Below are 18,639 nucleotides of genomic sequence, written 5' to 3'. Positions count from 1 at the left end.
ATTAATAAAATTGTAATGTTGACAGCATTATTGTAATTTTTGATTATTATCATTTATTAGAATTATCTAACTTTAATGATTACCTAAAGGTCTATGTGCTACTATATTATTTTTGTAAGGATTAGAAATTTTTCAAATTGAAATTGCTGCGTAAAAAATAATGACGATAGAGTTTCTGATTACTTTTCTTACTTTATTCTCTATTATTTTCAATTTCGTATGAAATATTTTTTATAAACAGTTTGAAAAAAGCTATAAAACCACGTTGTCTTAAGGCTTCCATGAAATTCAATCATGAGACCCAACGAATCTAATTTGCCGACCTTTTTACACGTCTACTTCAATTATCGGTTCTCTCAGTATAACTTTTTATACCGAAGAATTTATCCGATAAACCTTCGAAGGATGAACCTTGATATAAATTTTTCCTTCGCTTGTCCATGTGTAAATATTTTCTAGGACGACATGTGTCCAATGTCCAATTTATTTCTTTGATTTATGTTGGGTTTATGTCATTGCTTATACAGCGAAGTAATCTTCTGGATCCTCGTAGCATAGTAATATCACAGGTCACGGTGATATCCAATATGATTTATTATACACAGAATCCAGATAAATAACAGTCAAGAATCAAATCAAAAGAATCTGTTGTGTCGTACGACATTATCATAAACTAAATATGGCGATCGAATGAAGTTCCAAATAACACAAGTTGTTTATTATTTTGTATCATCAATTTTAATCTCTATAAAGTTAACCTAATACTATGTACATAATATCATTGTTCTGTTATTCATGGTGCATCATCTCCTCTCAGAGGCAGATACTGGTGGCGTCTGCTGTAAAGCCTGCGTTGTTGAACTGTAATGGGTTCTGATGAAGACCTGGATTGGGCCACTTGTGTACCTTCTTGAGTGACAGGTACAGGTGTCACAGAATAACCAGCAGCTACCAAGGCCGCGAATTCCTCTGGAGTATAAGCCTTGTTATTTCTGGGAGGAGGCAAATGTGATCTTTGTTCCGCAATATTTTGGGTGTGCTGTTCTACATTCACTTGATCTGTGCTTGCTTGTTCTATTCTATAAGGTTGCTCTATCTTGGGCACCTGTTCGTATCTCACAACGGGTCTTGCAACCTTTTTGGGTGCAATATTTTTGCTAACATAAATAGAAGAGAGTGGCGTTTTTACTGTGTCAAAGCTTCTCCCTTGCTCCACTGGTCTAAGTGTTGCAGATGGTAAGTCATATCGAGCTCGTTGCTCGTTTGATCTATATACGGGACGTAAGTAGTAATCAGCGATTTGAACAGGTCGCTGGACTGAAGATAATCCTTCGTGAATACTTTGTTCAGTTGGGACTATTCGTAGTTTTTCAGGCTCTTGGTATCGCTTTAGATATGTGACTGGTCTTTCGTTGGATAGAACACGGGCTTGTTCCTGTCTCACTGATTGTGCTCGAGGAGTGTCGATAATTCGGTATTGTTTTGGTGCCGCTTCTTGCTGATATTGAATTCTGTAGTTGTTGTATTGAGGATTGAGCTGTTGCAACTGCGGTGCAGGGACAACTTTGAGACCTTGGGATTCTGGTCTTTCGTATAAAGGTTGTTGCACTGCTGCCTGGGCTGATTGGATCGGGATGTAGCGTAGAGTCTGCGGGACTCTCTGGTTTTGAGGAATCGGTCGGAATTGATGTTGCTGCTGTTGTACGTTAGTAGTCTCTATCAAGTATTGTTGAGGAGCTGATGTCGGTGTTGAAGCAGTTTGGACTTTGGAGCGGAGTTTCAATGGTTTCTTTAATGGTTTTGAAATATATGGAACGTCCACCTGTAACGTGAAAACAGGTCACTCACATGCTTATGTTAATAGTGCTCGGAGTGGAAATAAATCTAAAAACTGAACTTATTAAATAATTTTTCATGTCGGAATACGCACAAGGTTCCGTATCCATCTAGTTGCTAATAAGGCGGTCCATCTGTCATACATCTATAGATCCTGTCTGTCTGTCCGTTTATCAGTACAACTAGACTGGACGAAATTATAAGGGTTTCTGGTTTGCTGGAAGTCTAAAAATTAAACATACCGGCTGATATTGACTTGCAACAGTTTGAGCTTGCAATTGAGGTTGTTGGGTCTGCGTGAAAGTCTGAGGGCGGGTGTCTTCTTGTCTTATTTGCTGTCTGAGAAGAGCGAGGAGTTCCTGGTCCAAGGATTCAGACGAGCTTGCAGTGTCACTGACTGAGAGTGCTGCACCAACTGATGCTTCCCCACCGTTGGATGAGTAATGTGGACGTGCGATCACAGTGTGTGATGATGGTTGAAGAGCAAACTGCAATAGAAAATATAAATATTTCAAAGTTAGCGTCGCTTACGCTCGAGTGAAATTCTGAAATTCCTTAGTTCTTAGGGTCAGTCTTATGTTTAAAGATCATATTTCAATGGAGCCACTTGACGTATACAGAAGGATCTGTGAGCCTCGGTATTATTACCTAAAGAATAAATCACATGATAAATAAAAGGATCAAGAACTTCAGTAAAGAAAAATAGGAAGTCGGAGAATGTGTGTTGAATGTTGTGTGTTGTGAATAATTAGATTTCTTTTTGCTAAATCTATCTTGGATGTGGGCAATTTTCTCCCACATTCAAAAGTTCACAATGATGTAGGTAGGTATGTGGGTTTATACGATTATTACTTTCATTAATAAATAGGATATATGTAGGTAGACTTATTCAAATAAAAGAAAGGTGACCTAACTTTTAAATGAGCTTTTTGTTATGAAAAAATTCAGAGTAGGTTCCTAAATGTCAACAGAGCCAGAAGGTTTCCTTATATTCACAATAAAATTATTCGTGAACTAAACTTGAATGGGATATTTTCGTTTCTTTGTTGCTAAATATATTTTATTCCATACTTATTACCTGTCGACTCAACTGTGGTTCCAAATAGTAAAACTGTTGCAGATTCTGCCGGTGCTCCTGTTGAGGATTGGTGTACAGCTGTTGCAGCTGCTGGCTGCTTCCAAGAGGAGCTTTTCTCTCCGGCTGCAGCTCTAATAGTTCTTGCACGTTGAGGGAGTACACCTGGCCAGGTCGATACTCTTCGGATCCACCTCTGTAAACAGTGAAAAAAACAGATAATAAGTAGAAATGCAACGTCAAATGGTACATAAGATAGATACTTAGTATTAAATAAGATAATTTATAACCTTAGGTTAAAGTTAAACTACTTACTTATTAGTCATAAATTGGGCTAGATCGTAGTACAATTGAGTAGCATATTGACACTCATGTTAAGAAGAAAAAAAATGGTAAAATCTTTTTGCCAGTGATGTAGCTTGGGAATGCTAGGCGGCTACTGAAAAACAGTGTTAGGGCATCTGGAACCTCAAAAGTTCGCCATACTTAGAGGTGTGTGTATGAGGGGCCTGATGGCTCAACACAAGCTGAGTGGTCCACCTGTTCGAGGTGTTGCACTGCTGTGCAAGATGATATTGCCCATATTATTTGTAAAATGTTTCAAGTCAGTACATTTCTCGAATAAAGGAAGGAAGACCCGAATCGTAGTCATCTTAACCGATAAACATTCAATGATGGATAATCATCATCATCATTACTCATCCATCATCGGTTCAGTACCCATCTTACGAGTAAGTATGTCAAAATGAGAAAGGTTTGGCCATAGTCTTTTTTTTAAATCACATACAAGTTAGCGCTTAACTGCAATCTCACCAGGTGGTAAGTGATAATGCAGACTAAGATGGAAGCAGGCTAACCTAGAAGGCGATCGGCAGTTTTTATTAAACCCTTACCCCTTGGGTTTCTACACGACATCGTCACCTCCTTCCTAGAACTTCTCCTTTCAGCAAAGGTTGCCTGGTAGAGATTGCTCCAAGCAATAAGGCCGCCTTTGCACACAATTGTTTTTTTCTGTTTTCTTCTTACTGTGTTGTTATCCTTATATGTGTTTTTTGTGTGCAATAAAGAGTTTCTATCTATCTATCTATCTATCTATCGTACCATAACGCTAAATCGCTTGGCGGCACAGTTTTGCCGGTAGGGTAATTAGCCTTATTGGAGTCATAATAAAAGCCATCTGTTCCGGGTTTTAACCTAAGATTTATCATTACATGTACATGCGATTGCAGTGAAGCGTTAGCCTGTTAAAGGTAACTACCTATCATTAAATTAATTAACTTAAAAAATAACATAATAACAACAGTAATTTGCCGTCAATTACGGATCACTGGTGATCTATCGTTAAAAATGAATCATTTTCGTAGGGAAACATATTCTTAATACAACGGAAAATTAATCATGTAGTTCTAAGTAGTTAGTAGAGTACATATCACGCTATTCGGTTTCGGTTCGGTTGGTAGAGAAAGGTTCGCTTATTTCATGAGTGAAATTAATTGATGTTTCCCACACAAATTCCTTTTCATTATAACACTGGCTTACGTGGTAGTATAATGTTAATTGAGTTAAATAATTTTTTGTAAGTACTTATTTTATGTATGGAACTTCGCGTGGGTGCACACTGCACATGATATCCACAGATTGGATTTTTGCTTGTATATAAGGACTCCATATCCGTACCTCATCCATATTAATATCCACACTCCAAATAATATTGTAAATGCGAAAGTGTATCTGTCTGTTTGCCAGCTTTTCACGGCCCATCTGTTTCCGATTTTGCGAAAATTGGTACAGAGATTGTAGCTTGGAACCTGGCGAGCGACGGAGAGATCCTGGATGGAGTTAGTAAAAAGTATTTTAAACCCGGAATCAAAGAGTTCCCACGGGATTTTCAGAAATCCAAAATTCCCACGAACGAAGTCGCGCGCATTATCTAGTAGGTAAGTCTAGGTTATTTAACCAAGACCCAAACGTAACATACCTACTTAGTCGTAACTGAGACTTGTTGGCCTAAATTTAAATTTTGTTTTTTTTACCTTTGTCCTTTATCATCTTCTTGGTGGTTTTCTTCAACAGGCGCCACTTGGTCCTGAAATAAAACAAAATAAAATTAATCTAAATATATAAAGCTGATTGACTGATTTACAGCTAAAACTATTTGATGGATCGGGCTGAAATTCTGCATTCAGATAGCTACGAGTATTATGACATCAGCTAAAAAGGATTTTTGAAAATTCAACCCCTAAGGGGGTAAAATAGGGGTTTGAAATTTGTGTAGTCCACGCGGTTGAAGTCGCAGGAATAACCTAGCGTATTTATAAATGGTTAATCTTCACTTTAATTTGGTATTTAATATAATACCTAAATAAATAGAGAAAACCCTGGAACTTTAATAAAAATCGGGTAATCGAAATACGTAGAATTAAGCTAAGCCGTACCCAAAAGCTACGGTCTGAGACGTTAAAAGACCTAGGTCCAAATTGGTCTCTAGGTAGGTATACTTGTATGAGATGATAAAAAACCTCGGATAAAATTGGTAAGTATTTTTTTTTAAATAGAATAGAATATATTTTTATTCAAATTGTGCTTTTGAATAGTCAAAATAATTTACCACTGGTTCAGAATACCGTTCCTACCGAGAAGAACCAGCAAGAAACTCGGCGGTTGCTCTTTTCAATTATTCAATTTACATTAATATGTCATACACAAGCAATTGCAGCCAATCGCATTGCTGGAGCGAGTCGAATCCATGCTTTTTTATCATTTACATAATCTTCGATTGTATAATATCCTTTTGCCAGAAGCATTACTTTTTATAGTTTTTTAAACTTTTACTTACTTAATATTTCTACAGATTCGAGAAAATTATAGTATTCTAGTTGTTTCACAGTGTTTGTATATTGATATTGTAAAAATACAGATTTCATTATTATTCAGATTTACAGTTTTTCATGTCCAACTTTAAGACTAATTGGACTGAATTAGCACATACTCGTTACTACTACACGTCATAAATACTTCCTACAAGTCAATGGCCAAGAATCACATAATCTGCGAATGCTTTACAAAATTTCCGTCAATTGTACCAGAATTGTCACAGTAACAAATTAACGAGTAAGTACAGTACGTGTCACAACACTGTAATTATGTATTACATGCGCGCTAGTGAAAGGAAGGAAAAATAACGTGGACATTTGGAAATAGGGGCGTTCCTCAGCGTTTCCGTTACGATTGGAACAAAGCTATCATTTTATTTATCAAAGGCAGTTCGTCTGTTTGCAATCAGCTCTTCTTATGCTCCAATTCACAGTATACTATCGGGACCTAAGTTAGATTACTATTTCTGAAAGTGAAACAGGTATCGTCCCCAATAACTAAGGGTTGCTAACAAGAAACTTGTCTAGTTATCTCAGGATTAATTTCTCGACAATGTCTCCTTATCTATCTGCTAATCCATATCTACACCATAGTTATCTGTCTATCTATCTATTACCTTTCCACGGCCCATCTGTTTATCGATTTTGGTGAAACTTAGTGCAGATATAGCTTGCATCTCGTAAGCACACATCATTCTCAAATCGCACCCTATATTGACAAATGTTCAGAAAATAAAAATCCATCTAAGTGAGTATACCAAACGAATTGAACTAGGTGATAAGTAATAACACGTTTTAGGTGCAGTCACTATTTATGATTCAGTATGTAGTATAAAATCAAAGAATTCAAAATATGTAAGTATAGAACTTATAAAGGAACTTTACTCTGTCAGTTAGCCGCGCAGATGACTAGTGAAACATCAGAAAGCGTTACTGTACATAGAAACAGACATATTGCAGCATACAGCTCATAATATGAACTGTTATATTTACTTGAAATAATACGTGATTATAAAACTGTTTCTTCCACAATATGTGTGTAAGACTCAGCCACACTCTGTATCCGTATTAAAGAACTATAGAAAAAGACTATTTCTATTATTTAATTTAGAATTCTATGTGCAAAACATGCATAATATGCCCAATTTAATTTCATTGCCATTACCAGTTGTTTTTTACATGCTTTCTTTGGTAATTATATGGAGAGTGTCATTCTATAGTGAAAGTCTTTGTTTGACGAGGAATTCAAAACCATTTGAACATTGGCCTCAAATCGCTAATTGCTCAAACTCTTAACTAGCAATTATTGTCGGTTCAAGTAGATACCTAATAACTGATACCTAATGCTGACTGCACATAATATTATATAAAAAAATTATAACACCCCCGACGATCCAAAGTATCTGAGTTTTCCAAAACATCATTTTCAAATAAATAATTATGTATTTAGGCATCGTCCATCTTGACAACTTGACATTTATCTATTGACATAATATTATGAACCTAACGGTTATCTAACCTTCTTTTCTACAAGAAAACTAGAAAAGAACTGATAACTCTTAAACGGCTGAACCAATTTTTTTAGATTATAGCTAAGAACACTCTCGATCCAGCCACCTTTCAAACAAAAAAAAGTAAATTAAAATCGGTTCATTCGTTTAGGCGCTACGATGCCACAGACAGATACACAGATACACAGATACACAGATACACAGACACACAGATACACAGATACACACGTCAAACTTATAACACCCCTCTTTTTGGGTCGGGGGTTGAGATAGTCATACCTATTCATCATAGATTTTTTTTATGGCCGTTACTTTAAGTTTTGCTTTTAGAAAGCAAACGGCTTGAGAGATAAATCACTCTAAATGTTAAAAGAATGGTAGAACAAAAAATAAAAAAATGAAATAAATTAAATACTGAGAAATACGTCTTAAAACAAAATTTCTTTGAGCCTATCCATAAACAAACAATAAATTAGCTTAAGTTTTTAAAATTGCGTTAGGGTCGGTCATAAATTTGATAAAGTCGTCAATTTTAACTTAGAAATCTTTGTAAGTGTAATAAACAATGCCATATATTGCAACCAGATTGCGCGAAAGTAAAAAAACACCATGGGAACATGAGAAATAATTGTGAAGCCAAAATCGGACCATTCAGGAACACCGAGGTGTGTCAAAAGGCGGAACTTTGAAACACCATTTCTTCTGTCCACCAATAAAAATTCAGGGGTGCGCAGGAGACGATCAAAAGACGAATCAGATGCTCTCGTGTGTTTTTCTGTTACAGGAAGAGGGAGAAAGTCGAAAGGTAGAGAAGGGAGACGATATTAGCAAAAGGACAGTCGTCGAGAAGGATTCATTCGGGCCCTCAGCCTTCGAGACTCATCACTCTATTCGAGATTATTTCGACGTTAATTTCGATATTCAAAATTAAAGTTTTGAGAAAAGAAAAATTGTAAAATTGAAATAATAATTTTAGTATTGTTAAAATTAGTAACTAGTAAAATTTGATAGTGTAAAATCTTAATTAATCAGTGTGTGTTTTGAGCCGACAGCAGCTGGTATTGGGTGACGTATTATATTTTGTATTATTTTGACTAGATTATTTTGAAATCAGCTCCACAACCCTAGTTAATTAAATTAATTGATTGATTTAATTAGAAATGAATCCAGATAATGCATTACACACTTTGTATTTTATATGACGTAAATCGGGGACCCACAACTTGGCTTTAGCAGAGGTGGTTTCTAGAAATTTTGTTTGTAATGATTTACATAATCCTTAAATTATGAATACGAGGCTATAAAAAATCGTATCTATACTCTAGACCGCACAATGAGTTAACTCCACGTTTGAACATAAAATTAAACTTCTTAAACCAAAGTGTTTAGATGAGACGAAATAACTAACTGCGGAGCTGGGATCTGAATATATCTAGATTGATTGTATAAAACTGTGTATAATGTGTGTCCTTAAAATTTACTTTATTATAGAAGTAAGAATTGTAGATAATATCTCTATTAATTATGTGGGCATGTGTGTATTTTAGATAAAATGATGTACATAAAGCCGAAAGGGTTTTTTCGTTTGAATATTGCTTTTCCCCTTTCAATAATTAGTATGGCTTAGGAAGCAAATATTCGGCCAGGAATTAATTAATGTAATAAAGTTACTTAATTCCCAGTCTAAATAATAAATTCAGTTTCTCTTCTTTATTTGTTTTTAAACTGAGTGAGTAGTAGAAAAATCTATTCACCAGTAATAAATTATATGAATATTATTTTCCTCTTTTATTGCTATATTTAATTATACCTATATGAAGTAGTGAATATTGGAAGGAGATTCAAGTTAAAGATTTATTAGTTATGGTTCATTTGATTTTTTGATATACCTCAAACTTAAGTCACATGTGTGCATATTTAATTTGATAACCTTCAATATTGACTTTCTCTCTCTAATACATACCTAAATAAAAGTACTTACTATGGAACTAAGAAATACAAATTTCTTCCATCTTACATTGAAATTAGTATTGAAATTGAGTAAATAAAATAACGTCATTTAGTGGAAGTTGATCACAAAAGTTAGGACGAAGCATCATTATCATCATCATGATCAATCTTTTATATGGTTATGAATGAACTAGAACATTTGAGAGAACTCTAGGGATGTGAAATTCTCACGATGGTTTTTCCTTATACTTTTATTTTCACAAAACGATTAGTACCTAATTTACCAAGAATGCTCTCCACTACTAAAGATAATATTGGCTGGGTTCGAATCTCAGGCTAAAGACAAAGGGACCTTTTACTTTCGAGTCATAGCTAAATTTCATCTACTTACCCTGAACGAGACAATGGAGTACACGCTGCCTCCAGAGGGCAGATGGCGAGGCAGGTAGGTACCTTTTTTTTATTGTGTACCGATCTTTCCCAAACAGCATTTTAGATAACATTATCTGTTAAAACCGACGCCAGCTGAATTTGTGAATCACCGAGTTTTGAATAGATAAAAATACTAGTTTTGCTGTACTTTGTAATTCCTTTGCTTGATATTATATGGTACATGGTTGATTGGTGACGTACCAGCAGCGAGATTCCGGCACAAAGCAAACACGTCATGTCTTTATACAGCTGGACTCTCCGAACTAATAAATTGGCCAATTTATTGACAATCAATCAAACAAATATATAAATATACAAAAATACCATGGTTTTGGGGCGAGCCCAGAGCTCATTGAAAGGAACCTAGGTTTCCATACCTAGGCAAATTGAAAACGCTTCGCAGCGAAATAGGAGAGTCCAAGTGCTGTGCCCCGATAACAATGCTAAAAGACTGAGATTTCAGTGTAGGGCTTCCCCCGTGCTTGAGGAATGCCGGTTGGTCTCAAACCGATGGCCTAAATAAGGCAAATACACGTATCAACTGATTTTCCACACTAACAGGACGTTCTAAATTAGCAAATCTCTCCACTCATTATATCTATTTTGAGGAGTTGAAATTTTACATTAATTTTTTATAATTCAATCCGTGTAAACCTGTTAGCTGGTCGAGAAGTCTACGTGTTCACCCAACGTACTGTACCAATTAATTACTTGTAAATAACTCATGACTTAAATACCTAGGTGTTTCTATAATTCAGCTGAGTTTATTTCTTATTTTATCTCTTCATAATGCCTAATCTTAACCACTAGTATAGACGATCACAGCGTACCATCACAGAAATATGATGCCGAGTGACCAGGGATCTATGTACGTATTCGAAATAACGATATGACTAGATTTACATTAACATAAAAATAACACAACGTAGAAATTGTGATTGGGTATTTGAGAGAGAAAAATTTATAAACTTACATTACTATTTATAAATTATAAGTTTTAAGGACACACTGCATGTTGTTTTATATATATATGTTGTACATTTACATTTATTTATGTATAGGGGGAGCAGGAGCAGAAATAAGCTATGTGTCTTATAAATGTACAATTTACAGGTTTTCAGAGAGGATATTACAAAGACCGAGTTATTTATCCCGTGCTTATTTCTTAGACTTAACAAATTTTGCTTAAAGTCTGGGAATTCATATAATCAAAGCACTTCGCGCATGTGGTTGCAAATTATAGCAGTATTGCTCTATTATTCTAATTACAACTTTGCATATTACTAAATTTTACACGGAAAGTAAAAAATTAAAAATATTTAAGATAGTACCAAAGTAGGTAAAAGGAATAGGGTAAAATTGAAAAAAAAAAAGGGATGTCTTCAGGTAGGAAAGGACGTAGAACAAAGCAAGTAGGTGCGGGGCAAAGCGATGTTAGTACCGTAGAATCGAGCGAGCAAACAACGACCTTAGGGAATGCTACATTAGAGTTGATTTTGAAAAAAATCACCGAGTTCGAAGCAAAATTACATCAGTTAAATTCAAATACCGGTTCAAATGAAATCGCGAGCGTTTCTTCACACGCGTCGAACGGAATTAATGAAAATGAAAAATCTGATAGGCAGGGGTCAAATCTTGAAACCGCGAGCACAAGTACATTATCTGAGACCCGGAATTTATATGTTGTACAGCCGTCAGTAACTAAACCAAATTTCGACGGAAAACCATTCACTAACCCCATCGTTTTTCTAAAACGATTAAAGAAATATATAAGGGCGGTAAATGGATTAGATCGCGAAATAGATATAGCGTTAGGTTGCATCTCGGGGCATGCTCGGAAGGTTATGGACTTGTATTCGAAGGGCTGGACTACGTTCGCTGACTTCGAGATTGATTTTAGACGAAATTATTGGACCGAACAAATTCAGGAATCTATAAGATATAAATTGATTAATGCGGTATATTCAAGCGATTCGGGAATGTCGATGTCCGAACATTTTGCTGAGCAAGCAGAATCAATGCAGTCATTAACTATTGCGTTTAGTGAGAGAGATTTGGTCAATTCTATTATGCGACATTATGCTATAGATATACAGCGATTATGGTTTACTAGAACAGAGGAAGTTAACATCATGAACGGAGCGAAATTTCTTCGAAACATAGAGCAAAATATTGTTGAAAAACCTAGGCAATTTACGAGAGGTAGCGTTAGTAATAATTACAGAGGTAGACGATACAATGAGTCATCATCGAGACGACCTATTGTAGCAACAATGTCAACAAGAAGTTGGAGAGCTAGGGGAAATTCGACGAGGGGACGCGGCTATCGTGGTCGATTAGGTTCTAGGGTTAACTTTAACAGGCCTACGGTATCCGAATCTAAACAAATTAGGCCGGCTATCACGTTCGTGAAAGAGGGCGAGGATCTTACTGTGTCTAAGAATGTGGGGGAGGGATCATCAAAAAACTAGAATGCCCAACACAAACGAGGTCAAATCAGTTATTCTTGTGTGGCACGGGCGTCAGAAAGACCTCAGATCACGAAAGGACAGGTGTAGTCTATAGGATCTTAATTAATAGTGGATGGAAGCCAGGACAGAGTTTGGGGACCGGAGATAAGGGACTTAAGCGGTTATTAAGAGGCGGCGTTGATTATAACGAGTACAGTAGTCAATTTGAAATTAGGAGTATAGGAATCTTATTGGAAAACCAGTTTGAAAATGTAACAGAGTGTAATGAGTTAGGCGTGACTTGTGAAACTTGTATGAGGAGAGGTTTGAATGTGTACACAATGTATCATGAATTAGATGAACAAACCGATGTGAGTGTTGATTATTCTTTACCTAGGTTACCTGAAGTATGTGTTAGATTGTATGGAAGAAGTATGAGTGCACTCATAGATACGGGAAGTCAGATTAGTGGAATAACTAGGGAATTGTACGACTCTATTCTGAGAGAACATGGGACATTGCCAGAGATCGCTATTCCAGCAATTCAAATACAAGGCGCGTTTGGATCGCGAAGTGAAAGCACAAATCGGTTAGTGCTAATAGAGTTTCAGTTAGGTAGTACTTTAGTTGAAGCACCTGTACTAGTTATGCGACGTCTTCCTAGGTCATTGATACTAGGATACGATTGGTTAGAGCGGGTAAAAGGAATAGTGAACTGTAATGGTGAACACACTTTGACTATTGAACATATGGGCGTTAGGTCTTGTGTTAGGCTGAATTCGGACTGCAAAATCGAAAGGTTAGGGGGAGAGACGAACGCAGCCACGATTAATTTAATATTAAATCAAAACTCTAGGCCAGTGGAACAAAGTGTATCAGACATGAATTTAGATAATGAGAAATTTAAGGGATTAAAATTAGATGACGCGAACTTAAGTAATGAACAAAAGGAATTATTACTACCTGTGTTAAACAAACACTGTAAGGTATTTACGGAAGGTTTAGGTTTGACAAACAAGTACGTACACGTTATTGAGCTATTAGACGAAACACCTTTTGTAAAACACAGTTATCCGGTACCTTTGGCGTATAGAGAACAGGTAAAAACCGAATTAGAAGAGTTAGAAAAACTAGGCGTGATCAGACAGGAAGCGACTCCTTACTGTAGTCCTCTCACTTTCACTAAGAAGCGAGATGGGTCAATAAGACTCTTATTGGACGCACGAGAGTTGAATAAGAAAATGGTAGGTGACGCGGGCGCGCCTCCACTCACATCTGAGATTTTACAATCCTTTCATGGAGTAAATTATATCAGTTTAATTGATTTGAATAATGCCTATTTTCAAATACCTTTGCATAAAGATTCTAGGAAGTATACTGGGTTCTCGTTCATGGGGAAGACGTATACTTATAATGTTTTACCTCAAGGTTTAAAAACTTCTGTAGCAGGGTTCTCGAGAGCAATGGATTATATCCTAGTAGGAGTACGAGAGTTTTGCGTAAACTATTTAGACGACATAGTCATATTCACTACGGGGGACATAAAGTTACACTTAAAACATTTAGATCGAGTGTTAGATAAATTAGAAACCGCAGGTTTAACTGGAAGGTTAGAGAAGTGTCGGTTCTTATGTGTAGAGGTAAAGTTGTTAGGACACATAGTAAATACTAACGGGGTACGTATGGATCCTGAACGGGTTAAAGCCATATTAGACTTCCCTATACCTCGGACTATAAAACAATTACGAGGATTTCTGGGATTAATAAATTATTTCAGAAGATTTATTTCAAAATATAGCGAAGAGGTTAAACCACTGTGTGACCTATTAAAACAAAATACGAAATGGTCATGGACAGAGGAAATTAACGATTGTTTTGAAAGGGTCAAGAAATTGTTTATAGACACGATACTTCTTGTACACCCAGATCCTAAGGGAACTTATTATTTACAAACCGATAGCAGTAATTTGGGGGTTTCGGGTTATGTCTATCAATTGAATGAAGCAGGTGAAGAACAAATATTAGGGTTTTGTAGTAAAGCATTGACAGAGACAGAACGCAAATGGACAGTTACTGAACAAGAACTATGGGCCATCATTTTCAGTTTGTCAAAGTTTGAAACATATTTGAGAGGAGCGAATTTAGTCATTAGGACTGATCATAAAAGCCTGATATTCTTGCAGACGTGCAAATTATTGAGCGCTAGGATGATACGTTGGGTACATTATATAGGGCGATTTAATTACACAGTCGAACATGTGAAAGGTAAACTAAACATTGTAGCAGACGTATTGTCTCGACATTTAAAGGGGACCACCGATGTATTAACTAACAAGGTCACGGGGCCTGAAATGAATCTATTTAAAACATCATTAGGACGATTAGTGCGGGAGCGATGGAGAGAGATAGGTAGTTATCAAAGTCGCGACAAGACTGTTAGTGAGATAATTAGACGCGTGCAAACAGCAGACACTTCTGAATCAAAGTACTACGTGCTTAAAGAAGGGATTCTTTATAGAAGAGACATAAAAGGGGATATCTTAAGGTTATATGTTCCCGAGAACATACTAAGGGATTTGATAGTTAGCATACATGAAGAAGTAGGTCATTTCGGGCGATACAAGGTTTATGCTCTGATGAAACGTCAATATTATTTCCCAAATATGTCTCGTATAATAGGTCGTGCTGTAAGAGCTTGCGAGGCATGTCAGAAGTCAAAACATGCTTTGGAAACGCACACGGGGCCGATAAAAACTGTAATAGCGAAGGAAATAGGAGAGAGAGTTTTTTGCGATATTTTTGGACCTTTACCGGCAGGACGATTTGGGTTTAAATACATATTCGTAATGCAAGATGCTTATAGTAAGTTAATCAGACTATACCCACTACGCCAGGCTAGTGGGAAGGCTACTTTAACTTGTGTAAAAAAGTTTCATAAGCAGGTCACAATTAAGACATTATGTTCAGACAGAGGCGCGAACTTTACTTCAAAAGTTTCGAGTTAGGTATTCGCCAACTAGGTATCGAATTAACGCACACATCTGTTAGAAATCCGCGGCCAAATTCGACAGAGAGGGTTAATAAAGAGTTAGGTAGATTATTCAGGACGTATTGCGACAAATCACATCGATCATGGGTAGATCTATTATCGGATATAGAAGATTGTTACAATCAGGTAATACATACTACAACGGGATATTCGCCAAACGAGATTATATATGGAAAACGTACTCTGCTATCAACTGATTTCAACACTGACTCATCGTTGAGGGCAGACTTACAGGGTGAACCGTTAGAACAGATTCGACAGCAGGCACGACAAAACATAGATAAGGCGGCCGAAAGTAGGCAATTACATTATAACAAAAATCATAAGTTAATACAATTCGAAATCGGAGATTTAGTGAAACTTAAGACTTTTACGAAGTCAGATGCGGATAAAAAGTTGACAAAAAAATTCATGCGCTTATATGAAGGACCGTACATAATAGGGGCAGTTCCATATAATAATGTATATACATTAATAGACGTTCATACTGGTAAAGTTAAGGGTAACTACAATGCCATTCATTTGTTTAGGTACTATGTAGATAACTAGAAAGATAGGTAAAACTAGAGGATTGAAAGAAATAGAAAAAACAGGTAGTTTGGGGTACACTAAACAAAGAGATACCTGAGTTAAGTAGTTATGGTCATGCCCGAGGGGATAATAGATAGGCGTGGGAGGTTTAATACTAACGTTCTAATACAGATAAGGAGAAAAATAGATTTTGAAACAACTAGCACAGCTGCAGGGACAAAAGGGGGATTACTACGTGTATTAAAAATCTATTTTGGGGGAGTGTGAGATAGTCATACCTATTCATCATAGATTTTTTTTATGGCCGTTACTTTAAGTTTTGCTTTTAGAAAGCAAACGGCTTGAGAGATAAATCACTCTAAATGTTAAAAGAATGGTAGAACAAAAAATAAAAAAATGAAATAAATTAAATACTGAGAAATACGTCTTAAAACAAAATTTCTTTGAGCCTATCCATAAACAAACAATAAATTAGCTTAAGTTTTTAAAATTGCGTTAGGGTCGGTCATAAATTTGATAAAGTCGTCAATTTTAACTTAGAAATCTTTGTAAGTGTAATAAACAATGCCATATATTGCAACCAGATTGCGCGAAAGTAAAAAAACACCATGGGAACATGAGAAATAATTGTGAAGCCAAAATCGGACCATTCAGGAACACCGAGGTGTGTCAAAAGGCGGAACTTTGAAACACCATTTCTTCTGTCCACCAATAAAAATTCAGGGGTGCGCAGGAGACGATCAAAAGACGAATCAGATGCTCTCGTGTGTTTTTCTGTTACAGGAAGAGGGAGAAAGTCGAAAGGTAGAGAAGGGAGACGATATTAGCAAAAGGACAGTCGTCGAGAAGGATTCATTCGGGCCCTCAGCCTTCGAGACTCATCACTCTATTCGAGATTATTTCGACGTTAATTTCGATATTCAAAATTAAAGTTTTGAGAAAAGAAAAATTGTAAAATTGAAATAATAATTTTAGTATTGTTAAAATTAGTAACTAGTAAAATTTGATAGTGTAAAATCTTAATTAATCAGTGTGTGTTTTGAGCCGACAGCAGCTGGTATTGGGTGACGTATTATATTTTGTATTATTTTGACTAGATTATTTTGAAATCAGCTCCACAACCCTAGTTAATTAAATTAATTGATTGATTTAATTAGAAATGAATCCAGATAATGCATTACACACTTTGTATTTTATATGACGTAAATCGGGGACCCACAACTTGGCTTTAGCAGAGGTGGTTTCTAGAAATTTTGTTTGTAATGATTTACATAATCCTTAAATTATGAATACGAGGCTATAAAAAATCGTATCTATACTCTAGACCGCACAATGAGTTAACTCCACGTTTGAACATAAAATTAAACTTCTTAAACCAAAGTGTTTAGATGAGACGAAATAACTAACTGCGGAGCTGGGATCTGAATATATCTAGATTGATTGTATAAAACTGTGTATAATGTGTGTCCTTAAAATTTACTTTATTATAGAAGTAAGAATTGTAGATAATATCTCTATTAATTATGTGGGCATGTGTGTATTTTAGATAAAATGATGTACATAAAGCCGAAAGGGTTTTTTCGTTTGAATATTGCTTTTCCCCTTTCAATAATTAGTATGGCTTAGGAAGCAAATATTCGGCCAGGAATTAATTAATGTAATAAAGTTACTTAATTCCCAGTCTAAATAATAAATTCAGTTTCTCTTCTTTATTTGTTTTTAAACTGAGTGAGTAGTAGAAAAATCTATTCACCAGTAATAAATTATATGAATATTATTTTCCTCTTTTATTGCTATATTTAATTATACCTATATGAAGTAGTGAATATTGGAAGGAGATTCAAGTTAAAGATTTATTAGTTATGGTTCATTTGATTTTTTGATATACCTCAAACTTAAGTCACATGTGTGCATATTTAATTTGATAACCTTCAATATTGACTTTCTCTCTCTAATACATACCTAAATAAAAGTACTTACTATGGAACTAAGAAATACAAATTTCTTCCATCTTACATTGAAATTAGTATTGAAATTGAGTAAATAAAATAACGTCATTTAGTGGAAGTTGATCACAAAAGTTAGGACGAAGCATCATTATCATCATCATGATCAATCTTTTATATGGTTATGAATGAACTAGAACATTTGAGAGAACTCTAGGGATGTGAAATTCTCACGATGGTTTTTCCTTATACTTTTATTTTCACAAAACGATTAGTACCTAATTTACCAAGAATGCTCTCCACTACTAAAGATAATATTGGCTGGGTTCGAATCTCAGGCTAAAGACAAAGGGACCTTTTACTTTCGAGTCATAGCTAAATTTCATCTACTTACCCTGAACGAGACAATGGAGTACACGCTGCCTCCAGAGGGCAGATGGCGAGGCAGGTAGGTACCTTTTTTTTATTGTGTACCGATCTTTCCCAAACAGCATTTTAGATAACATTATCTGTTAAAACCGACGCCAGCTGAATTTGTGAATCACCGAGTTTTGAATAGATAAAAATACTAGTTTTGCTGTACTTTGTAATTCCTTTGCTTGATATTATATGGTACATGGTTGATTGGTGACGTACCAGCAGCGAGATTCCGGCACAAAGCAAACACGTCATGTCTTTATACAGCTGGACTCTCCGAACTAATAAATTGGCCAATTTATTGACAATCAATCAAACAAATATATAAATATACAAAAATACCATGGTTTTGGGGCGAGCCCAGAGCTCATTGAAAGGAACCTAGGTTTCCGTACCTAGGCAAATTGAAAACGCTTCGCAGCGAAATAGGAGAGTCCAAGTGCTGTGCCCCGATAACAATGCTAAAAGACTGAGATTTCAGTGTAGGGCTTCCCCCGTGCTTGAGGAATGCCGGTTGGTCTCAAACCGATGGCCTAAATAAGGCAAATACACGTATCAACTGATTTTCC

General features: G+C 35.9%; 1 protein-coding gene across 1 annotated transcript in view; it reads right to left on the bottom strand.

The window, feature by feature from the left end:
* Positions 1–721: 721 nt before the first annotated feature.
* The window catches only part of LOC123876731 (probable basic-leucine zipper transcription factor R), a 53,350-nt gene continuing 35,432 nt past the window's right edge, over positions 722–18,639 (bottom strand). The window contains exons 3-6 of the mRNA XM_045923062.1: positions 4,945–4,997; positions 2,915–3,107; positions 2,079–2,324; positions 722–1,822 (exon numbers count right to left, since the gene is read on the bottom strand). Coding sequence (XP_045779018.1) covers positions 794–1,822; positions 2,079–2,324; positions 2,915–3,107; positions 4,945–4,997 — 1,521 coding nt within the window. The 3' untranslated portion in view covers positions 722–793. The remainder of the gene's footprint in view (positions 1,823–2,078; positions 2,325–2,914; positions 3,108–4,944; positions 4,998–18,639) is intronic.

The sequence above is a fragment of the Maniola jurtina genome, chromosome 22 (genome assembly GCF_905333055.1).
Source record: "Maniola jurtina chromosome 22, ilManJurt1.1, whole genome shotgun sequence".
Taxonomy (NCBI): domain Eukaryota; kingdom Metazoa; phylum Arthropoda; class Insecta; order Lepidoptera; family Nymphalidae; genus Maniola; species Maniola jurtina.
This window is presented reverse-complemented; position numbering and strand designations above follow the sequence as displayed.